This window comes from Serinus canaria, chromosome 2 (assembly GCF_022539315.1).
Source record: "Serinus canaria isolate serCan28SL12 chromosome 2, serCan2020, whole genome shotgun sequence".
Classification (NCBI taxonomy): Eukaryota; Metazoa; Chordata; class Aves; order Passeriformes; family Fringillidae; genus Serinus; species Serinus canaria.
The window spans coordinates 121,683,259-121,709,374 of NC_066315.1; the positions used below are offsets into that span (position 1 = coordinate 121,683,259).

Sequence of the window (26,116 nt, forward strand, 5' to 3'; positions counted from 1 at the left end):
ACTCTTGGGAGGTTGAAGGCAGGCCGCTGTAATCTATTCCACCAACTCTACTAAGAGTTCCTCCAGGGAATAGGTAAGGGGTTGAAGAACCACTTTGAAACTGCTTCTGCTCTTTTGGTTGTATACACTGTGACTTGCAGCAGCTCAGGCTACCATACTGTGTTAAAAGCAAATGACCATCAGTTTACTATTGTTCATGGCAATAAGCACGACCCTATCCTGAGCCCCGTCATGCCACAATATTCTCCTCTTAGTACAAGCCAATGCAGTTTCCTAGCAAACACACAGCAAAATGTAACAGCTATTACTAATCTGCTCAGAAGAAGAAATGTGAAAAGATAATTTGCTTAAATGTAAAACTGAAGACATTTTTAAAGAGAAGTCTAAACTAGTTTCTCACTTTGCATTTTAGTCTCATAAATGACAAAGTATGAAGTCACCCACTGAGTAAGAAATAACCACCCTCCCAGAAAAAATCTTTAAGAAAAAGGCAAACCTCAGAACCTCCTGTTAAAAAATATCATTTATTTGTCAACTTGGTTTTCATGACACATCCCAGATAACAATTCCATTAGTATTCTCAAATAAGGACACTATAATAGATTGTATTTAGCAAATACATATCTTTCATTTTTCTTCACATTGTCTTTTTACTAATGCTGAGATCATCCTTGTCCATCATATCTCACACATACAAAAAAATATTTTCAGGTAAGACAGGAACCAAATACTAACCCTCTCATTTCTTTCACAGAAACTCTCACTTTTAAGTCTTCTATAAAATTACTTATATAAAACCTCCCTTAAAACATACAGAATAGAGAGAATGGTGGTGTGTGGAAGTAAAAACCAGCAATCTCTGACTCCTTTCATTTGAATGCCTCCCCATCACATCTTGTGGCAACTGGTAATTCTCATTCAAATGAAGAAGTGAAAAGTTTCCTAGTATGTTTATTAATGTGATTAGTCTGTTTCATTTATACCTTCATTTTTTGATTTTTGATAATGAAAATGTTCATGTAGCACACAAAGTCAGAGCACAAAGAAAACTGGTAATACAAGGCTGTAACTCCTATCCAAGACTGAACAGAAGTTCTGGTCCTTGAGCCTCCTTAAATTCTAAGCATTTACCCTTTTCACTCATGCACATATGACTTCTCAAAAGTACATTCTAATGGTAGCTGAATACTAATCCCCTTTTGTTTAAATATTAACATTCCAAAACAAAATTTATTCCCTCTACTGCAGGAAGAAGGACCAGATGTAGCAGTCCTTTGTTAAAGTAGAGTTAAAACCTGAAAAATATAATGTTTATGAGGAAAAATTATCAAGGTAATTATTATTAAAAACTAATCATTCTTTGATTAGTCTACAATAAACCTGATTTTTTTTCCTGTAATATCTTTAACTAAGACTCTTCTGCAACTTATAGATCACAAGACACAACAAAACAGAATTAAAACATTTTTAAAAGTGTATTTTTAATTTTAAAGTGCTTCAGGAAAATGCTGAATATTGAAGTACTAAAAAGGTAAGCTGGTAGCAACTCTTTCAATATTCAAGTTGGAACCCTGGTCTCATTAGTGACTACAACTGAGCAAAGGTTCTACATATGGGAGATTAAAAAAAAAAAATCTGTATCTGACACAAACCACCATTCTTTTCCCAAACCACCTTCTTCTGCGAGATGCTTGGTACCTGCTTACTTGCATGGAAAATAAAAGAACTAAATCCCCACCTAAAGATCTAGGTTCTAAGGTAATAAAAACTGTTTATGCCACAAGACACAAACTTTAGAAACTTTGTAAATACTGTGGGCTACAAACCCAACATAATGATGAGGTGCTGGAGAAGTAGGCCAATGTTTTGCTATAATAAGCCAGCATTAGTTAAGCATTAGAAATTCAATTCCAGAAAAAAAACCAAAACAACAGTAGAGTGTGATATAGCAGAACCAGCAGAAACCAGCTGTACAACAAAGGTACTAAACTGCTTTTTTATTGATATTGCAACAGGGATGAAAAACAGAGCACAAACTTTACCTGCATGAAGCTGCAAGAGACAAAACAAACCCCAGGAAATTCACACAGCTTATGCACATCAAACAGCAGGACAGAGGGAGGTGGAATGAAAAAGGAAGATAACATTCTTTAATATTCAGGAAAATGAAACATTTCTATACTGGAAAGAAGCAAACTCCAGCATAAGAAGGGCATGACACCTAGCAGAGGTCAATACAGAGAATCTATGTTCTTTTGATAAAATATTGCTCTGAAACTTCAGAATAAATGAAGAGTCCACAGCAAACAAAGATCTGCTATGATTGTAAGCTATGAACACTGGATTTTGGATGCATACAAGTCTTTATTAATAAACACAGTTAAAGACTGAAGTATCAAAAATGCTGATGATATTTCTGGAGACATCAGATTATCTTGAAGTCAGTGTTGCTAAAACATTTCTTTGGGAAAAGCTATTAAGTGATGTGGAAGGACAATTCATACAAAATTCCTTCAGGATCAAGAAGTAACTTCAGGATGCTCTCCAAATGACTTGCCAGTTTTCATACTGTAATAAAAACAGGTTTGCAACCAGGTCTGCTGGTTCTAATTGCAACAGCAAATAACAGAAATATGGCAGGCCTCTAATACACACATTTGACAGCAAATAATATTGCAGCACAGGATCTGGAAGCACTTGCTCAGAAGTCTCTGTTGACTCACAGAACAGTAGCAGAATTAATGAAGTTTTTGGCTGCCCACCCGCTAACTATATCTAATTACATCAGATGAAAGCACTGTGTGCCACTCTAAAGATCAAAACCTAGAATTTAAGATCTTCAAACAAGTAGACTAGTGGGTTGTTCTAATCAGAATGTAGAATGAAGAACATAATAAACCATTTCATAAAAGTAGATCAAAGTTACTCAATCAGCTGTTACCCTGCTATTTTTAGGACTGACTATTGATGACTGACAATCAAGAACAGAGCCATCATAAAGCTATTTATTTAATTTAACTGTATATGTTTTTGACAAATTAAGATTCAAAAGGATGTAATGTATTTCTGTGTTAATGAGACTCTTCTGAATAACACTTCCTGTTAAAAAAGGATTGCAATTAAAAAGAAAATAATCCTATAAAACCAGGTTGAAGAGTAAATGGATGAAGTGTTAGAACAATTAAAACATTGCAAAGGCAACTAAGAAAACAAATAGTGAAAGCAAAAAGCAGGAAATTACCTATTTTAATATGTTAACATTCACACAACTGTGTTTGATCTTTTTCTGTGTGGAAGTGAACTCTGAGATTTGGCTCCCACCTAGACCACACCAAAAAAAAACATGAGTGGCAATTCCTACAGACAGCATCTTGGAGGGAGCAGTTTTCTTCAGTGTCTCTAACTCAGAAGAATGTGGGTTACCCTGAACATCTGCCACATTCCAATGGATGATGGGTTTCACCCCTAAGGTTCTGAGGGAAGACAATATATATGTATGTAACTGAAGCTCAGAGACATGTCTGCCTGAGAAAATTAGTTGTCATCTCAAAAAGGTCTAGAAGGTGCACTATTTTCCTTAAATGTTCTTTACACTTTTGTGTTTTTTTAGTGTAGCATCATACTGGGAATTCAAATTTAAAATTTAGGCATGAAAAAAAATCTTTCCCACTTCATCCACCTACTAGGTAAGTTTGTAATGGCACTGTGTCTGGGTAAGTTAAAGATTGCTAAATCAAAGTTTGCCAAGTGCCTTTTTCAACAGGAATGTTCTAAAGTCTGCAAGTAAAAGTTCTTGAACTCCCTCAGAATGCTGCTGTTGTTTCTCCCACACACCATCCAGAGTAAATCCAACTACCTTCCCCTCACCTGCCAAGTGGGGTAGGGCACTATGGCACTATTAGTCAAGAAAAACCAAAGACCAGTAAAAATACATGTTACATAAATTACAGAGTCCCCAAAAGCATCTTTCAGCAGTCTGCTTTCAATAATTTCTGAATTCTTCCATTGATCTCTTGGATATATATCATGTACAGTATAAAACTAAATCAACCTTATATCAGACCTGCAACTCTGTCATTTCAATTTTATGCTTCAATGGCTGAAGACTGTGTACCTCTGAGCCACATTTAGGACATGTAAAATACATATCAAATAAAAAGTTACTTTTAATGCAGTAGTAACAAAAAACATGCGGACAGCCTATGGTATGTGGCATGGTAGGCCATTCCCCACATAGTGAGCATTCCCTGCAGTGAGCTGCTAATGAGTTTTCACTATTGGAAAGACCTGCGATAGGCAAGCACCAAGAGGAAATTTTAAGTTTCAGTTTCTGTACATTAATGAGTGGTAGCAGATATATCAAAAATTCAGCAAAGCCATGCCATAAGAGTTCCCTGTTCATGTATTCAAATCCTATCTGACGAACATTTTGTGGCTTGCAAAAAACTGACCTAATTCCTAGAATGCGTTCTGTAAGTGTTGCGAATGTTCCTTTCCGAAGAAAAATCAGAAAATTTACAAGTCCACAAAGCTTAAGAAGTCCAGATCCAAACCCTATATAGCTCTTAATTTTGCAGAAAGATTGCTGTTGACGATTGCTAAATAAATCATAAGATCTTTCTTCCAACCATCTTCCGCCAACAGTGAAAATAAGATACCATAACTTCTGGTGTTTGCTCAGAGGTTGGTATTTCTCTGACTGAGATAAGTTATTCTTGTATTGAATATTGAGAATAGCCTGTCCCACAGTTGCGTTCTTGGAATAGATAGTGAATTTCCATAATATAAGACATAAAAATGCTTTTAGTTCTGGTTCAAAATGAGCCAACACCCCTGGTTTAAATCCATGAAAACAGCTGGTAAACTGGGACCACACTAGTTGTTCCAGGGCTTTGTTTAGTTCAAGAGCATCAAGCTGACTTATTCTGAGCACAGGATTCACACTCTTTTCATTTCCAATGCTGGAGGCCATTTCTTCACAAATAAACTTTCTAGAAATAAAACACAAATAGATTTTAGTAGAGCAGAGTATTTCCTATTTCTATTTTTATTAAAAACAACAAATTTGTAACATACCAGCAGCAGATAAGAAACAACAAAGTTCTCAGAATGCTCTATAAATATGTTATTAATATGCCACAATTTCTTTCAGGAAGCTTTACATTAATATAATATTAGTACACATTTAAATTAGTTTAAAATCTTATTTTTAGAAGAAATTATGCTTGACCATTCCTCACAAACAGTTAACATCTGATTATAAACAAGTGTTCAACATCATCTAGATATTCAGAAAAATCCACAGATTTATATACATACATACATACATATACATACATATATATATATATATATATATATATATATATATATATATACACTAAAATATTGCAGGGCATAGTTGTAATATTCAATTGAATCTTGAAATAGATCAGAAAGAAGGACTGCAACATTATATTATATGGTGTTTTACGGAGAAATAGGGAAAAGGAAATACTAACCAAAAAATCTGGAAAAGAACAGTGAGGGAGACCAAGTGTTGCCATATGAACACTTCAATTGCTACAGCTGAAAGCAAAACTACAGACATGCAGACAAATTTAGGGATTACATAAAGATATGGATGAAATTAAGGTGGGAATGAATAAAATTTTCTCAATAAAGGCAGTAAGTTGTTTAGAGAAAAATCATATGAGATTTAAGAAATATTCAGCATTCAGACATAAATTATTATACAGTACTTCACTGAAGTCTGCATATATTTTCTAGAATGTTTTTAACAGGTGTGGGATTGTGCTACTTGTCGTATAACATTTCCAGGCAAGATGATTAATGTATAATAGCAATGTCAACAAATGGATACCCCTCTTGCTCAAGCATCATAGAAAAAAAGAAAAATATTTTTCGAAATGGCTTCTTTTAAATGTTGTTGCATCTGGCTGAGAGTCTGTTGCTGAAGTCTGGCTGAGAAATAAATGCAGCAAATTGCCAAAGCAAAATAGAGGCAATACCTCAATGTAAAATTGTGGGGTAATCAATTTTTGCTTCCTTTTGTCAACAGATTAAACCCCAAAGTGATTCAGAAGTATTTTCAGACAGTATGCAACATATTTCACTTTCTAAACCAGTTTCTTTGCATAACAGACCTGCAAGGAATCCACAGCCTTCTGGAGAATATATAGGAGGTAGTGCCTCAAGTTCTTATTTTTAAGACAAAAATAACCATACAAGATTACTGTGAGTAGAAGATGTTGTAGAGGCTCTTACTAGCAATGGTTGCTACTGATGTCAAGAAAAATAAATAAAAAAAATCCTTTAAACAGACAACCATGTTTGCTGAAAAAGAAAACCCCAGAAGTTTTAAAGCACAATATAAAACATAATCTGTAGCTTTCCTACTGTTTTCCATATTTATATTTAGTTATCACTACAAGAAAATATGACTTTGTCCTTAGTGTAGGGTGTATAACAGTTTCCAATTAACTAAGACTGCTACATGGGTAGAACATACAATAGCTCCACTCAGCTTTTTTAAACTCCTCCTTCCTTACGAGCAGGCAAAACATGGCAGAAGGTGGAATAAAGCCACCTCCTCTGTTGTGGCCTTATCCCACTGTCAGCCATGTTTTTGCCCCTCTGAGCAAACAGCCATAGGGTTCATCACATGAACCCACACCAGCTGGAAAAAGCAGGATACAAAGCCTATATACCCAAGCCTGTCTCCCTCACAGTCTTTTCTGTAGCAGAAATCAAAGCACAGGAAACATTTTCCAGTATGATTCAAATAACTTCCCTCCTCTAATTTATCATCAAAGGGTCAATTCACCTCCTACTGGATTTGACAGAATCACTTGAAAAACTCCAGCACCAATGACCATCCACCCTCCTATCCCTCATCTTTTCATTCCACTATCATTTTAGAAACCAGAGCCTTTGATAACCACCTGCTCTGGAACCTGTCACTGGTTAGTCACTTATAACCCCAAAAGTCTAATGTCTTCTTTCTCTTCTACTCATTTCACTTTGTTCTACTTGTTTCAATGTTCTATATAACTCCCAACACTCAAAACCTCCTTTAAAAATGCTAGTTACTCAAAAGGAACATTTTATCAAACATCTTTCTTGATCCATCTAAGACTATTTTCCAACATAATTTCAACCATCTTTTCCAACTGTTTTTCATTACTGCAGGTGCTATGAGCAATTTCTATTGTAGGTTTCTCATAAATAAGGTAGACTAAATATTTACAGATTTTTTTTTCCTCCCATTATAGCTATATTATCTAAAGAAACCCAAACAAGTGAAAAATGGGTCATCAGGAATTTTCTGAAGACAAAGGAAAATGTGGCAAACCCACAGGATTATGATGGATCATGAAATACACGTAAGCTGGGAGCCTGTATGACTGCACACTTGCTTTGAAAAAGAGGATGTGGGGACAGGGAGCGTGCTGAACACAAGTGCATCCTTGCAGCACACTAGAATATGTATAGCCAGCAGACTGCAAAATGTGCTTATTACCCTCCACTTGGCATTGGCGAGTCAACACCTGGGATACCAAGTCCAGTTTAGCCTCTTTTCTATGAATAGTACAAAAGAAATGTCAACAAACTGAAGAGAGTCCTGTAACTATTACCTTCAGGGAACCCCATGTCCTAATATATGAGAAGAGCTTGAAGGAATTCAGATTGTTCAACTTGAAGGATAAGGCAGCTAAGAAGTGGTCTATGAATAATCTTCTACTTCCTAAGGGTTGCAGAGAATATTAAGCCAAAGTTTTCTGTGAGATGCAATGAAATAAAGAGAGACAACTCTGTGTTAAGTCACTACATAAGAAATTCCAATTGGAAACAAGGAAGCTGGAACATTATGTCTACCAAGACTGAAATCTCCATCCCCAGAAATTCCTGAAACTTGGCCAAATGATGCCTGAACCTACCTGTTATAGCAATTAATTTATTCCCAATTTTCACAGGAGAGCAGACTAAAATCTTCTCTGGGACTTGGAGCTGGACCTACCCATTGCCTCACTGCACAATCTAATTGATTTTTTTTTCATGTCCATCATCCTACACAGAACTGTATTTGAAGGAAATAATTTCATTGAATCCGTCAGAGTGCACTGGAACTTTATACAGAAAATGGGAACCACTTTTGGGACAACACACCCAAACAGCACAAGTCCTGTTCAGTAATCTCTGAAATTTTGCCAAATCTAACAAGTCTTCTTTTTAAAAAAATCAGAATCAACACCATATATACTGTTTAATGGTGTTATGTTTAATGTCTCTTCCTGTACTACCAGCTATTAAATTGATTGAACTTTTAGTCAAGTTTAGGCAGACTATATGGAAAAGGAAGAATACCAAAAAACAATAAGGATGCTATCTTTTAAATTATGCTTGTAACATAGCTATAAAAAAAAAAAAAAAAAAAAAAAAAAAGGCGTTCTTTTTGATTAAAAACTAAGTGCTCTCAATTCAAGCAATAAATCTGGGCATTGTTCTGAAGTTTTTTCCTGCTAAGAACATTTAAAGCTTGCCATAGGCCATGGCTGTTAACTGGACCCTGCAAGTTACCAACAGGTTATATCCAGATACTTCTGATTTTAATGTGTAAGCACATTTCTGTGTGCTTAGTGTTCTGCTATCCACTCTGCTTTCTTCTGAATTGATCTAAGGTTTTATTGCACTTAAAGAGAAGATATTTCTTTCCCATAGGCAAATATTAAAAGGGACAGTTTGAAATCTGCATTGTCCTATGAAATTGTCTTCAAATGTCCTAATGAGCTGAATAAGAGCAATTGTTTCTTTGAGAGAAGAGCCCTAAATTTTAATCTCAATCTTGCTATGGTAGGAAATTTCCCTTTAAAAATTACTTCTATACAAAGTCCTTTTAGAAATTTGGTTTTTTTCAGTTTATATTGTTTCTGCACACAGTATCACAGCAGAAATAAACAGGAACTGTAGTAGCTTAAAACTAGATAAAAACACACTCTGTAAGTGCCAAGACATTTATCTTGTAATTTTTTTAATGTTATTTTTGCATTCTATATTTTGCTGAGCTACACAGAATACAGAGAAGGTTCGTTTCCCTCCATGTTTTTTCATTAAGTTCTATTTGCCATCCTTACTGTTTTAACTCTTATTTTAAGTCACTTTTAAATCATAAGAACCCAAAATCATAGACCCAGTAATGAAAGGGGCAGCTATCAACATTATGTTCCTTTCTTAAATAACCTGTATTTTGTTTGTCTTTTTTTACCAAACAAATAAATAACCCCACTTGTACAGTACAAAAAAAAAATTACTGTATATCACTAGGGAAAAAGGAATTTCTTCTGGTATATATTAGTGCTGTTATTGAGCAATGTAGAAATAATGAATGAATATATTTTATTTGGAAACATGTTATTGACAGAAATCTATCAATAGTAATGTGAGTATTGTCAACAGCCTGTCAATATTAATGTAATTATAATTAAGGGGATAACATGGATTTTAGCTATAATACCAAGTAACATCTCCTGCATTGCTGCTATCAATATAAGCATTATTATTGACCTGTTCTGGGACTATCAGTAGGAGATGTATTACCATCAGGCATATTTGTCAATGCATTCTGCCCACAAAAATTCTACATTTAAATTTACAGGTCTGTAAACTTTGCCTGAAGAAATATACAAATCCAAGTATTCTCTTGGGTGCCATTTTTTCCACAGGGCTTTTCTACTGTGGATGAGTAATCAAGGGGTTTCTATCTCAGAGCTACCGCAATCGTATTCCATGCTTTTCTAGCATAATCATTAGATGACAAATAGACATATATGCAGAAGCCTTAAAATAATTTTAAGTATGCCCTGCCAAATCACTTTTTGAGAAGCAAAATAAAAACATATTTATTAAAATAAAAACCAAATTTTGTTCCTAATGGTTGTCAGCCAGTCACTCGTGGTGTCCCCCCAGGGACCAGTGCTGGGGCCAGTCCTGTTTAATATCATCACTAATGATCTGGATGAGGGGATTGAGTCCACCATCAGTAAATTTGCAGATGACACCAAGCTGGGACCATGTGTTGATCTGTTGGAGGGTAGGAGAGCTCTGCAAAGGGACCAGGACAGGCTGGATAAATGGGCCAAGTCCAACAACATGAAGTTTAACAAGCCCGAGTGCCGAGTCCTGCTCTTTGGCCATAACAATCCCCTGCAGTGCTACAGACTGGGGACAGAGTGGCTGGACAGTGCCCAGGCTGGGGGTGCTGGCTGACAGCCGACTGAACGTGAGCCACCAGCATGCCCAGGTGCCAAGAAAGCCAGGAGCATCCCAGTCTGTAGAGCGGCCAGCAGGAGCAGGGAGGTGATTCCTCCCCTGTACTCGGCACTGGTGAGGCCACACCTTGAGTGCTGTGTCCAGTCCTGGCCCCTCAGTTTGGGAAGGACGCTGAGACACTCGAGCACATCCAGAGGAGGCAACAAGGCTGGTGAGGGGCTGGGAACACAAACCCTGTGAGGAATGACTGAGGGAGGTGAGGGTGTTTAGCCTGGAGAAAAGGAGACTCAGGGAGACCTTATCACTCTCTGCAACTGCCTGAAAGGTGGCTGTGGCCAGGTTAGGGTTGGTCTCTTTCTCCCAGGCAACCAGTGACAGGATGAGAGGACACAGTCTTAAGCTGTGCCAGGGGAAGTTTAGGTTAAACATTAGGAAAAAATTCTTCACTGAAAGAGAGATTGGGCATCATCTACCCAGGGAGATGGAGTCACCATCCCTAGAGGTGTTTAAAAAAAGACTGGACGTGGTACTCAGTGCCCTGGTTTAGTTGATGAGGTGATTTTAGGTCATAGGTTGGACTTGATGCTCAAAGATCTTTTCCAACCTAGTTCATTCTGTGAATTTAAAATTACATTTAGGATGCATAAGTAGCATATCGACTAACTTCACTGAGTTTGTAATTTAATTCTTTTACACAGTATCTTGTGTGTAGACAAAACATGTAGTCTAACACTGTACTTACAGAGAGATGGAATGGACTACAAGAGACCACCAAATCCTAATGCAGCACAAACACAGGCTCAAGAATATATTGACATGTGTCTACCAAGAGGGAATAATTCCATAGTTTTTCTAAGTAGTCTGTTCCAGTGTTTTATGGCCCTAATAATTACAAAGACTCTTTTTCTCATATTTAGTATAAAGCATATTTAGTAAAAATCAGGCCACTTTTCATTCCATAGCAGAAATCAAGAACAATGAAAAAGAACTTCCATTTTGCTGCACCTTTTCAAGAGCAAAAAGCAGCAAGGCATGTGAGAGGACCTATTACCACAGAAGATTTGCCAAGCTAGACAAAATATGCTTTCCTACAACATGCCTGGTATGATCCTCTACAAAAACCAATCCAAACCAAAAACCCAAGTAAAATCCACAACAAAACAACAATTTACTTTTTTCTCAGCAGGAATTCACCTTGAAATCTGCTATATCTTCATGTCTTTTTCTCTCGTTCTTCTATCTGAATAATTATTTCCTGTTTTGGATTCATATATTTTGAGCTTTTCATGTTAAATGCCTGTATTGTTTTTCATCTTGTTGATTTTACACTTTCCAAACTCATCAAGAGTATTTTGAATTCAGACCTTATGTTTAAAACAAAGGAAAAAAGAAAATCCTAAACTTTCAACCTCTCTCCAGTTTGCATCATCAGTAACTTCTCTAAGTATGTGTTCTCTTCCATCATCCAACTCACTAATGCCTTTTCATCTTGACAGGGTACTATAGATAATTACTCTGTAAAGGCAATCTTTCAACTTGATGCTGATAACATCAACATCTAATGGAGACAATATTGATATTATGTTTCCCTAGTTTGCTCATGTAGGGAAAAAGACTTTATTAAAATAAAGCTGCATTGTACCTAAAGTTTGCCTCTTACTAAACTTGTTATTCTTATTTAGAAGAGAAAAATATTGAGGTTTCTTACAAACCATACTGGCTGTTTTACCATTTCTCTTCTACACACTGTTAGATACAAATTAATTGCTAAACTATTTACTCCTGAACCTTTATTTGGAATGAAAACTGACAGTTTCAATAATTTTCTTAACAGAAGAATAAAGAGGCACAAAACCAGATACACACAAACCCATTTTGCTGACTATTTCCACCCTCTGGGATATTAAATAAATAAATAAAATCAGCAGTGCCTAATTCCTCAATCATTCTAGGATGAATTTTATTAGGATTTGCCACTTGAGCACATCTATATTAAGATTCCTTAGGCTATTCTTTCTGTGCTTTGGTTCCACTCTTATTTCCTGTCTAAGATTAATTTTATGAAAGTAGCAGGTCACAATATATCTCTTTTACAAAGTATGAAGGGAAGAATCAGTCTTTCAAAGTCTTTTCCTTGTTCTCCTTTCTTATTAAATAACAGATCTAGGTAATGGACTTATCCCTTCGTGCCTCCTCTTACTCAGAGTTTTGGACCCTTTCATTGATTCTTTTCTTGTGCTTTGTAAATTGAAACTTATTTTGTTCCTCTGAGTCATCAATTTTATTCTTACATTCCTGTGCTATTCCTTAATATTAATCGCTAATCATATTGTATTACTTCTGCCTGGACAACTCTTTTAATTTCCAGGTCATGGAAAAATTCCTGATATAAAGTCCCTCTTAAAATTCACTATTTCTACTTTATTTTATTATTATAAAGTATCTCAACACAAAGAAACAAGAAAATATACATTAAAGGTAGCAATTTTTCAGCCTTTTCAACAGACTAGACTCTGCCAAGTCCCAGCATTGAGATCAATGGTCCAAGGATGGGGAAGCAGGGTGTAGAGCGGGCATGCTACAAATCATCTCCTCTCTGGAGATAACACACATCCCTTTTTTCCTTCAGGAGCTACAATCCATTTGGTGTTGTGCATTGCCATAGTAGGTGTGTGTGAGAGCAGGGAAGCAAGCGACAGCCTTGGTTTACTGTCCCTCCTGTGATGTTCATAAAGTTAAGGTATCAACAGATAGCAATGAAAACTAACTTTCCACCCACCACAAGAATGCTGAGATTTTTTTTAATATGGAGTGTTCCACATTTTTCTTTGTGAAAATTTATCATTTAAATGTTCTTTTTGGGTACTCGCAATACCAGAGAATATTTTAGATGTCAATTTAAAATCAATAAATTTTAAAGATGAGAAATCAAACGATACATATTCAGTTAACTTTAAAATCTTCCTTTACACCAACTCTCATAACACAGAACATGGATCCCAGCTGCTCAAAGCCTCATGTCTCACCATTAAATCTCATCTCTTTCCTGCTTATCAAGTGCAGAGAGAAATATCCTCAGATCAAAGTCTAATTGGGAGCCCCAACTGTGTTGTCTCTTAATCACTGTAAAATTAACTTATCACTATATCATTACCTCAAATAACCTTAAAAAAGATTGATTTTGTATTACTGTCTGGATTTCTATATACTTCAGACAAATACCTATAATTTTCTAAAGAACATAAATTGATTCTTTAACTGTTTGGAATAACTACTAACACTAATTGAAAAGTCAGTAACACACTGCAATCACAGAAAGTATTATTTATTTCTTATATTCCTGGGAGAAAGGACTATTTCTCAACATAGACTAATTCAAGTTTGTTGCACTGAATGACAGTGCAACAAACAATTCCTATAGATAAAATTAAGGATTTTATTATGGAGGTTAAAAATGCTGCAGTTACATTTAAGGTTCAAAGACCAAGCACAAGACAAAGACACATTCAAATCAGAGGTTGCTTTTGCAATTTTAACTCAGTAAACTTAGATTTCATAACATGAGATACAAGAGATTAGCCACTGCTGAATGCCTGGAGAGAGCAAGAAAACATTAACGATAGCTCATTGATTTATCTTCCATAAACTACCTGCCAGAATCAAAATATTAGGGCTTCAAGTTACAAAATCAAAACCAGCTCAGAAGAGCCAGAATTGATACAACAGTAATGAAGAGCAGCAGGAAAGTGCTGCATTGTTAGAAACTGTAAATCAGTCATTTCTGACAGTATTTGATGGAAACTGAAAATCCCACATCAGTGCAACACATCCCCTCGATGAATGCAACCACGACTATTACTGGCCACTCCTTAAGATATTTTGAATGCTAGAAGCTCCTACTGACTTCAGAGAAATTTGTCATCAGTCAGCACTCTTAAAAGACAGATTATTAGATCCAAACAACCAAATCTGTTAGTTATCTCATAACTAATATTTAAAACACTGCCTTTTAAAATTTGCAATGCTAAATTCAAGGCTATAAAACTTTAAAGTACATTTGTATTCCTCATAGCATAGAAGCCAGAGACACCATCATCCTACCAACTTTTTTGATAAGCCCTAATCTTCATTTATTGGAATAAACAAGAAGATAAACACATAACAAGCTAATGTTCAATCACTATCATTCTTAATCCCATATCCTCTTCTCTTTTTCCCTCATCTTATTTCCTCTTTTGTCATCCTGCTCCTTAGTACATCAAATTACAAATTCATCTTTAATGGGACATGTCAGTTTCACTTATAAATTCTCATCCTCTGTTACACTAAATAAAATCTAGCTGTTGTTCCTTTTGAAGCAATTAATGATAAAGACCTGTAAGTGCAAAAAAACAAAGCTGCATTTTAACTTAAGATTTCCAAAAAACAAGGTTCAAAATCCCTTGATCTAGATTCTTAGCAAAATGTGTGTTTCACACACAATACTTTTTTCTTTGGAACTAGATAATGGCAGTTATTTGGAGAAGTGCTTTACCTTTACTGTTGATGAACCAAAATGCTGAAGAGAGATTTGGTTTAAGTAGCTGAACAGAGTAGCAACTGTGATGGTTAGCTGGGAAGAAACAGCCCTTTGTAAGGAAGGGGCAACATCTGTGACTAAACCAGTATCAGGAGGTATAAAAGCTAAGCAAAGTTAAGTTAATAATGTAGGTCTCAACTGCTGATGTGATCAACAGATGACTGAAAGACTCTTGTAATTGAAGATGTTTTGGGTGTGATAAGGATATGAGGCTCTGGTAAAAGGATTGCTAAGTAATACTGCAATGCTTGTGCAGCAGTGAAAAGAACACAAGGCTTAGTAAATGTGAGATCTTTTCTGTAAAGCAGGTGAAATGTCATCTGGCGGCAGAGGTATGCAGCTCCATTTCAGAACAGTCCAGCGACAGAACATGAATGCACAGTTGTGAGCACACTGAGGGCAGTTATAGCCATAACTCTTCCAGTGAGGGGAGTTACAGCCATAACTCTTCCTTTGCTGGTTACTGTTGCTTTTCTGAAAAGTTGGTCTTATACCTCATGATATATGTAACATCTGCATTTCATTCTTGTAAGGGCACTGTCTCTCACATCCCCTTATTTGTCAAGCACAGTGTCAATCCCAATTTTAGGCATCTTTTCCATGCCCCTCCTTCCATTCAAAACTACCTAAAAAACAAACAAAAAGGCATCTAACTTGAATTCTCATTTCATAGCTCTGTGTCCCCGTTCTGCTCCAACCTGTCCGATTCATATGAATGGATCACCAGATAAGTATGGAGATGCCGGGATGACGATTGAGAAGATACATACAAGAGACTCAGAAGCAGCACCATCTCTGTATACTCTGATACAATTTACCACAGGTGACAGAACCCTGCAATTTTGCATTAAACACTTTATGCTTACCATTTATGAAACACAGTCACTGCCCAGATTTTATTCCAACTTTCTTCCTTTTCACATACATATGCATAACAACTACACAGTCATGAATATTCAGCAATATGCAAGTGTAACAATGCTGATCCAAGTACTGCACTGCAGGAAGGCAAGGTCCTTTAACCTTTTATTAGAAATACTTATTAGATAAGAATGGTAAAAGCTGTCCTAAATGCCTAACTAAGTCATAATTAACCCCTGTCCACATCTGTACCAAAAAGAGGTATATAAAAACACCGTTGTTACAGACTGTATATATTTAAGATTTGCTAGAACCAATAAAGTCCTACATCAATAAAAAGACAAGTCTGTTCACTCCATGTCTTAAATTTTGGTTTTGTATTATATGGCATAACTTATGAATAATTTGATCTAATTATAATCAAAAACTCTCAACTGGTGCAAGGATAAATAGCAGTACTTGACATGAATGTCTCATTTTTCAGGCTTGTGTTCTTTAAAAACACAAGGAAATGTAATTTTTGAGAGCTATAGTCACTGTTTCCAATTTTCCTTCTACTGTCTATTCTGTCCTTATCTTACAGATTAGCACTAGCACTCATTTGAACTTCAATTTAATAATTTTTGCATGTTGAACTGGCAAAAGCCCAACCTATTTAAACTTATTTTTCTGCAGATTTAGCACACAAACAGGTCACCACAGACTCAGGTCAGATACATGAAGTAACAGTAAAAAGGACAACAGAGTCAGGAAAACCAGATAATCATGAAAACAGCTGCCTTTGAATATAAGCATCATACTCTTACATCCACCACCAGTCAACAGTAAAACAGAAACTCAGGCCTTTTGTTTGACTTGAAGAAGTGCTCTTTTTGTCTTCAATCTCATCGTGCTGAATGTGCAAGCAAAACACAACACTGAAAACACAAATAATGAAACTTTAAGCTGTCTTTCAAAAATGAAAAGAACAATAATTATTCATACAAGTCCACTGTAGGATTCATGCAGGCTTGCAAGTGAGAGGCTACTCTGTTTAAATAAGTAACACTATGCAATTCCTCCCTGCCTTCAGCTTTTCTATTATGACTGTACCTTGAAACATCTGGGATACACAATGACTACAAGGGGTGCTGGGAAAATTTGATGTGCTCAGTGTCCCCAGTCCTTGACAATTTTATTACCTGTTAATTATAGAAACTTTAAGCATGCAAGGGAAGACTGATACACGTCCACCACACTTCTCCTCAATCCTTTAAATTCATTAGCATTTTAGAATCAACTGAATGGTTGCATACATGTATTACAAGTAACAGTTTAGAAGAGGGATAATAATTTCCTTGCTAGGCAGCCTGGGTTGTATGCTGTTACAGCTTCTGAAATCCCTCTGCAATTCCAATGTGTATTTCCCTTCATGATTTAGTTATGCCCCACAGTGTCATGGCATTATATTAATTTCCCTTTCAGGAAAAGTTTTTCCTCCTTACCAAACCCCTCCTGTGACATTTTTTTTCTGCTTCTCTGACTACAGAATTAATATTACTTTTGAATACTATTATTTTAATGTATTTTTTCAAGTTTTCTTAGAATTTAAATTTTTATTAACTCCTTTCTTTTCTAACCCCACTCACAATATTAGCAAACTCCAAGAGAGGAGATAAGAAGTGTGAAAGACAAGATTTTTAGGGACATTTTTCCCAGGCAGCTACTGATGCAAACACAATGAATATTAGCAGCATTCAATTCAACTTCCTCCTAAAGGCAAAAAACCTCCTCAAGTCCTCCCTTGAAGAAGAAGGACAAAGTGCCCAGACCCAGTCAGAATCAACCTTGAGTAAAGAGCTGCACCACTGTTGTAATTCCTCTTCTTTCCTATGGTGTGCATGCCCTCTTTTTCCTCTACAACAAAGGTCTTTATTTCTCTTATATTTCCCCTTTACTCTGAAAAACCTGAATTTAGTTTCCTTTTCAAAAGAGCCTGAAATAAACTCAAACTTCTGAAGTTCTTGTATTCCACCCCCAAACCAAAAACCCCTACCCTCATCTCTGAGAGAGGCATGTCACCAAGACGGCATCCTTTCCTGAAGATTTTTGTGAAGTCTAGACTTGAACTGATGATGCTTGCAGCTGTAAGTCAGCTGCATGGCTACAGGAACAATTTAGCTCTTGAAGAAGCTACAGAACAGAGCCTGCTACCTTCTATGTGCATACACAGCACAATTTGACTATGAACCTGCATCTTTTTAGCACAACACATTGGGCATTTTCAATTTTTTTATTTTATTTGCTGCTTTAACTTTACAGGGAGTGCTGTATGGCAGGTGATGTTGAGAGCACGCTTGTTAGTTAAAATTAGAGGAACAGAAAGGGTGTGACTCTCTTCAGTGGTCTAAGTGAAAAAATATGTATGCTAATACTTGTCAAAAGGAAAAAAGCCCAACCCTATCTCTAAAAAAAAAAAACAGACAAGAAAACCCAATAAAAACCTAAAAACAGTATAAGCCACCTGCTTGAAAACACCACACTGAAGTAAATTTTGGCAGTCCAAGAGAGGTAGCAAGTTGTAGCAGCTGTCCTCATTAACTGCAGCAGCAGTACACTGAGACCATTTCCATTTCAAGTCACAAACAACGTACTATCATTTAGGTTGAAAATTTTAATTCACTTTCTGGATGCTCTGAAAAATTGCATGAAATCAGATGTTTTTCCTAAACAGCTAACATTTGGGAAGCAGACCTTGCTAGGGAGAAACTTACATTAGGATATTTCACCGAAAGACTGATTTTAATTGACAAAATTATCATCTTCTAACTGCACATTGTATCATCCAGATCATTGATGGAAATGTTAAACAGGGTTGAACACAGCATTGACCCCTGGGGTACAACAGCAGTTACCAGCTTCCAACTAGACTTCACACCACTGATTGCCATTCCCTGTGGTCCATCTGTTCAGCACATTTTATGCTGACCTGACTATTTGCTCACCCAGCCCATCCTGCAGCAGCTTCTCCAAGAGCACGTCACAGGAGACACTGCTGAAAGACCTACTGATGCAAGTATCTAGTCTCCTCCCTCCCCTTGTTTACCACACCATTGTAGAAAATTATCAGGTTGGTCAAGAATGTCTTCCCCTTGGTAAATCCATGCCGACTACTCGTAACAATTTTCTTTAATGTGTCTTAGAAGGGTTTCCAGGATTAGCTGCTGCATCAACTTTCATCCTTCTGGGGGATCAAGCTAAAGCTGATCAGGCTCTAGTTCCCCAAGGACTTCATGCTCTTTTGAAAACAGAAGAAACATTGACTTTCTTCCAGTCTACAGGAACATCTCCTAGTTCTTCAGTCTCCCAGCCCAACGATTATTGAGACTGTCCTCACAATATCAGACAGCTCCCTCAGCACTCACGGGCTCATTCCCAGAACGTTATCTATGTCCTCTTCATTTAAGTATTCTCTGACCTAAACCTCTTCCAAGTGTACATATTCCCTGCTCCAGAGTTTTCCCGGTGTTCTACAATTCCTGAAGGTCTTTGCTAGTAGAGATGGAAGCAAAGGCAGCCTGCATAACCTCAGCCTTCTCCACATATCCTGCTCATTCAGCCATGAGACCACATTTTCCCTAGTATTCCTCCAGCTACTCGTGTATTTACAGAAGCAATTCTTGTTGTCTTCAACATCCGTCACCAGATTCAACTCCAGGTTGAGTCTGACTTTCCTAATCACATCCACACATGCTCAGACACTGCCTCTATACTGCTCCCAGGTTATGTACTCCTGCTTCTGCACATTTACTTTTTATGTCCGACTTTCGTGATGAGCTCCTTGTTCATCAATGCACGGCTGCTGGCGTTTAGCCTGACTTCATAACTGCTGGGATGAACTGCTCCTGAGCTCTGAGGAGGTGATCCTTGAGTATCAACCAGCTTCGCTGCATCCCTCCAGGGCCTGACCCTGGGGGAATCTTCCAAGTAGATCCCTGAAGAGGCCAGAGCCTGCTTTCCTAAATTCCAGGGCAATGATCTTTCTTATTCTTAAACCAGGCTCTCAGAGAAAGCCAGCACTAATATCACTAACCGACTGAATAAGAAATAGATTACATTAGTTTCTGTCAGAGACCATATAGCTTAAAGGAAATATTGCTAAACTGGCACAAACACAATGAACTTCTTTACTGAAAAAGTTATTACCTAGAGATCCTTAAAAAAAGCCCGTTCTGCCCAAAAATCATTAAATACCTAAAAGGTTTAAGAAGTAAGGTATCAAAAAAGTAATAGACTGACATTAACATAGAATGAATTTATTGGTATTATATAAAGAACATTTATTATTAAATACAGTGCTATCTTTTAATTCAAAAGTTTATTCACATTTCTTTTTATTATCTTAATTATTACTATTGAAGCATACCATGCTTACAAGCTAATTCAATGAAATTGTATTTATGTTTGAAGCTTATCAGTTAGTATTAGCTGGACCCAATTTATTTGTTTCTTTACATCTTTGTGATTGTTGTTTTCACTGAATAAATGCAGAAATTCCAAGTGCAACAACACTGCTGTGGAATTTTTGAAAGTTTTGCAAGAGCAGGCCATTATAACCAACAGAGAAATAAAATGCATGGGTAACAAGGTACTTAAATTATAGTCTCAAATTGTTGACTGATTTTGTCTACTGTTTAATTTACTACTAATTTTCCTTCAAAAAGCTGTCCATCTCTTCCCTTCTTAGTCCCCCCTTTCCTTCTCTCTGAACCTCATGGCTTTGAAACTATTTACATATGTTTAAAAAAAATAAGAAATTACATCCCCACTATCTCACATTTTGAACATGTAATTAAACATTTAGGGCTTTTTTCCCCCTGAAAGACCATGTGCTTCATTACTACATCCAGCTATATGTTAATACTGGATTTAGATATCACTTCCTACACTCTGATGATTTATATATTGGAGACCTATTTATTTTACACCATATTCTTGGTATTGATACTATGTAGCCATAAAGCTGTTTCCTTCCTTCCCAAATATTCTCTAGGTAGCAGTTCTTAGCCATTTTCACGACTGTCACCTCAAAAGACTATAAACAGAGAAGGTAAAATGTCTTTCTTGAGTTACACTAGAGCACTTGATGTCAAAGAACAAATTAAGGTCCTTGGATTAGTAATAGTGTCAAAAACTATCAGAGTATAAAAATAACTTTTCCTACTCTACTCTATGAAGGGTTCAATCAAGTCTTTATATACTAATAATACTTGTTTGTAAGTTTTAATTTAACTTAATCTGTTACAGGAATATTTACTTCCTACATGTCCTGGATCATCTTAAGCATCAAAACCTTTCTGTGAGCCATTACAGTCTTTAACGAAATTAAACCTAGTTTTCACCTACCGACATGGGTGAGTAATAAAAGAATCTAATAGGAGACAAACAGAGCTCTCAAACAAACAAAAACATCCTCTCCCAAATCTAAACACCCTCCTTGCACAGAACAGACATATATCTAGCCTAGTCCCTAATACTCTAAGAACATGAACTAAGGCATGCTATTCTAGCTACTTGGGAGCCCTTTAATAAGTGGGTAGATCCATAATGCATCTGAAGGCCCATTACCTAAGAAATAAACTTTCAAAAAATAAATTCAGAACATGGTATTTTATATGTCTGTAGTACTATACTAAGAGTTCTAAGCTAGGAGATAAGTAAGCATGAGCTGATTCAAATACATGTAAGTTCACTACTATTACTTTACAGTTTTCAAAATTTCTAACAAAAGAAAAAGGTATTTTGACATTCATGCAGAGAGAGATCTAATTTTAATTATTTACTTAATTAAAGCAACATTAATGGGAACTGATTTTTTCCATTTGCTGAAAAGGATGTTCTTGACAAATAAAAACCTGCAAGTTTGAATAGATAAAGATAAGCCGAGGAGTTAAAAGGATGTAAAGATAGAGGCAAAATGCTAAGCAGAGTTATTCCAATTGCCTTGGCCCCAGATTAATTCAATTTCACCATACTCTGTACTCAATAATAAACATCTTCAATTCCTACTTTAAAAACTGCAAATATGTATACATAACACTCAGGTTTTTGAAACACTGTTATATACACAAACTCTCACTACATAAAAAAGGCCCAACACCCCACCTCTTTTAGACTCTTCCCCCAAAATCCAAACTAGCAGGCAAGAAAGTGGGTGCCATATAAGATTCTTGCCAAACCTTCACAGATAACAGCTTTAAACGTTTTCCACTTTCTAATTCACAGACTCAGTCAAAAACTTTACAATATGGAGAACGCTACAATCATTATGGTAATTAATAGAGTAAATCACAGAATCCTAGAATCATCAAGATTGGAAGAGACCTTTAAGTTCACCAAGTCCAGCCATCAACGTAGCACTAACCCCTAAAAAGTATTCATACTAACACCTAATGCTACAAGCACTAGCAACCAAAGCAGACGTTTCAATACTGACATGATCATCTATTTCTGTACCAACTTCCAGAAGCAGTACTCTTGACTATGTGCCCTACTGGTTTAATTTCCACTAAAAATTAAAAAGGAAAAAAAAGAGGCTCTTTTAATGAGGTAATTTATACATTTTATAGATGTAAATTTAACCCCATAGCAAGTAACAGAAATTGATTACTTCGTGCAGTATAAACAAACACTGAAAAAAAAAAACCCAAAACATTAATTTTCCCTCCCTTTAATAGCTTATTTACTACTCTAATTAAGTACCAGCAATGACACTTTCAGTTGTTTTACTACTTATCACTTCATTAGATAAACTAGTCATGATGGACAGCCAAGAACTGAAGAATATGCTGCTGCTGAGGAGGAACTGCTGCAGAAAGATGAAAAAAATCTGAAGAAAATGCTGATAAAACACATCTTCAAAAAGAATAAAAATAGCATTAGTCTTAAAAAGAAAACTTTATCAACTGTTGCTAAACTGTATGTGAAGAAAAGCTCCAAAAAAGTCTGACAAGAACTAACTTTCAATGAAATCAAAGGGCTTTGGATTTGGCCAGAGTATTTTGGACTCGAATTTTAATACAAACTTCATTTAGTACAAATTTTAGTCATACTTCATTTTTGACCTTAGGGAACACCTCCCTCAAATTAACAGGTGAAAAGATCATACAAGAAGTACAGTGCTGTGGTTTCCAGTATGGACTAAGTCATAAGCAGAGTTTGTCTATTTGTCAAAGCACATTGGCCATTCAGAATAAATCCACATTTGTTTTGTAGTGAACCAATGATTTGTTACAGGCTGCACAAAACTGAATAACAGAAAGTGGAAAGTTGCCACCCTCATTTTTAGATTTCTTTGCCACCCATAGTAGGCAGTCAGAGGAATGGCCCTGGAAGATGATAAATGTTTCAGTCTCTCAGCTGATATCAAAATTCAGATGATAATACCCCTCTGACAGAATATTATGCCCTTTCTTCTCCGCAGAGGTCGTCACCAGGCTCTGTCCCATCTTCCCGCACGCCTGGGCCTAGCCGGAAAGCTCCCATTCTGCACGCTGCGGCACCAGGAGGCCGAACGAAGCGGGACTCACAGAACGGGGAACGAACGGGGCGACCGGGGAGCGCAGGAGGCCAAACACAAATTTTTATAACCAGGCCCTGCATGAGCTCCGGGGCCTAAACCAAATGGAATGCCCCGACCTGCCGGGCCGCGGGAGGCGCCCGCATGGGCTCCGCGGAAGGCCAGGGCCCCTGCAGCGGCTCCCGCCCGCCGCAGTCGCTCCGGCTCGTCCCGCCCCGCGTCCCGACTGACCTGCGCCGCTGCCGGGCCCGGCCCTGCGCGACTCCGCGGGTGCGCCGGGCTCAGCCTCGAGCCTCCCAGCGAAGCTCTGCGTGGACGGAGCCGTCTCGGGCGCTCCCCCCTCAGCCGTCCCGCCAGCCGGGTGACAGCGGCAGCTGCCCAGAGCGGCGGCCGCACGTACCGCAGTGCGCCGGCCAGCGCCCGGCGCGGCTGCGCAGGAAGCGCTCCGGGAGACCGGGACGGCGCGCGGGAAGGCCTCCCCGCACCGCGGCCGCGTCAGGGCGGGCTTTGCGCTACTTGACTGACAGCCCCAGCAGCAAATCAGTGGCCCGGGGTGAAGCGCAGCAGCCAATGGTGACGGCGGGGGGCGGGGCCTGTGTTCCCAGGTCGGTGGGTCCGGTGGGATCCGAGCGGCCGTGCCGCCGTTTGTGGCTCGGCTGGCGCCTGTAGCGGCTCCTGCTCGGGGGCCGCTCGTATGGGCCTGAAGAGACTCCTGGCCTGGGGTGGCGAGGTCACCGAGCGCCTTGGAGTCGAGGGCAGTCTGGGGTGGAGTCAACGGGGAGGCGGGAGGCCTGCGGGCAGTATTCACAGGCCTCTGAGGGGAGAAACAGAATGGGGAAGGAACGCGACAGCAGGCGGTGTTTCTCCAGAGTTGCACTGTTGCGTATGTGGTTACTCGGTTAGTGCCTGGCATTAATGTCAGGTTTTCTCTCACGGGCTCGAAAGTGTTTTAGGTGATTCAAAAGCTCTAATTTAATTGTGTTTTGCACCTTAGGTGAGGCAAACTGCACTGTGAAGTTGGTATTACTGTTCTGGAAAGCAAACTAAAGAGAATTCTATGTGAACAGGTTGGAGGGAATTGTCAATGTTTATTAAATAAAAGTTAAAAGATGCTCAAATAGTGATTTATTCATTTTCATACCAAAACTATATTTAGTTTTGACATATTCATGAACACAGATTCACAGGTGACATGAAAGGTAATTGCTCCTCATAACTTCCTGAGGTTATCTATGCTGAGGGGATGTTCCATAGGCACATATGGTTGGATTCTGTACTATTTTTTTGTAATTTATAAGAAATTAAATAGCACTTTGGACTACTTCAGGTATCACTAAACAAAATGCAGACATTTATGAATATCAGTATCCTGAAAAAACTGTTCTGTTCAATATTTGCATGTAGTTTTTCACAGTGATAAAGCAATTAGGCAAAACAGATGCTTTGCATTATTAACAGCTTTGTTAATAATGATTAATTCCTGTTTTAGAATACCTGCTTGAAGTTAATAAGGCTAACTCGCGTTATTTCACAAAAAGGGGGTTAGATCTTTTTGTATGAAAAGTGCATTTTAAGCAAAATGAGGTAACTATCTTTTGAGCTAGAAAGACTCTTCTGTTTAATGGAAAGACATTGAGGTGGAACACTTATTACCAATAATAATAAAAAAAAAAGCACCCCCAAATATTTAAATAGTGTACTATGTGCACCAAGGTATTTGGAGTAATTTTTGCTTTGTTTTTAAAACAAAACCATGTAATGATTTACTTCTGCTTAGAAGTAGTTAATTGAACCATGAAATTAATTTATTATCATTCTTTTATCATTGTATATTTGAATTAGGAACAAAGAAAAACACTTCCTTGTGTGGGGGGCACTGTGGAGAGCTTATCATGTAAAATCTTGTGAAGTGAGTCTTTGTGTCAGGTGGGCATAGCTGAGGAAGGCAATAGAGGACCTGCAGCTCAGGAGTGAAGCCAAGTGCTGTTTCTTGGTGGGGCTGATACTGTGGCTGTCTCTGGAGGCCGTGCTTTCTAGGTGAACCCTTGCCTCTGCTTTGACCTGACTGGCTGTCAGTGTTCGTCACAGGAGGTCTGAACAAAAGCTTGCAGGGCTAACTTGCCAATGCGTGGAATACTTACAGACCCTGTAACAGAAAGTATCTTAGGGCAGTGCTGACCAAGTCTTACATGAACAGTAAGCATTTCAACGTGAGTTCTGGAGGCTGTTTCAGAATAGTCCATGAGTAACTCTTGATGAAAACACCTTTTCTTGTTTACTCCAGTTGCTGAAATAAGCAGTAAATTGATAGGGGTACTTCATATCCGAAGGGTTTCCTCAATTCTGTACTCATCTGACACATTTCCTCCTGCTGTTACATCTGCTCTGTTTATGCAGAGGTCATCTGGTCTTAATGCTGCTGAGAATTCTGTCTCTTTCCTCAGGTCTGAATGTGGATGAATACAGCAATTTCATTGCTGAACATGTTGATTTTACAGACTGGATAAACTTATTGTTTTGGAAACTAGCAAAGAATATGCTTGCTTAAAATTGTATATACTAAGTGATGAAAGGGAGTTTTCAGGAATGCTCTCCAAAGAAATAGAGAGCAAGCTAAGATTACCTTTCTCTTTGAAATACTTTAAACACCTCTTCCTCCATGCAAACAGTACTTAAATTATTGTGGTTTGCTAGTGGTTCAGTAATCAAAATGTTATTTGTAGTGTCTTTGTAGTAGGCTGCACAGATTGGGAATTTTAGTCACTGCTGTTAATATCCTCCCTGAAGCAGAAAACCACAACTAAGGGACTGAAATATGAAGAAAGAGAGGGGGATGGAAGAAAAATGAA

At 37.6% G+C, this 26,116-nt stretch overlaps 1 protein-coding gene across 1 annotated transcript; it reads right to left on the reverse strand.

The window, feature by feature from the left end:
- Positions 1-505: 505 nt before the first annotated feature.
- PEX2 (peroxisomal biogenesis factor 2) lies at positions 506-23,658 on the reverse strand. Its single transcript, XM_009086214.4, has 2 exons — positions 23,499-23,658; positions 506-4,991 (listed from the first exon to the last, which is right to left on the reverse strand). Exon 2 carries the CDS (start codon positions 4,970-4,972, stop codon positions 4,058-4,060), a length of 915 nt encoding a protein of 304 aa, XP_009084462.1. The 5' UTR covers positions 4,973-4,991; positions 23,499-23,658; the 3' UTR covers positions 506-4,057.
- Positions 23,659-26,116: the final 2,458 nt, after the last annotated feature.

Coding starts and splice junctions, on each gene's coding strand:
- PEX2 (XM_009086214.4), bottom strand. CDS start 4,972: ATGGCCTCCAGCATTGGAAATGAAAAGAGTGTGAATCCTGTGCTCAGA.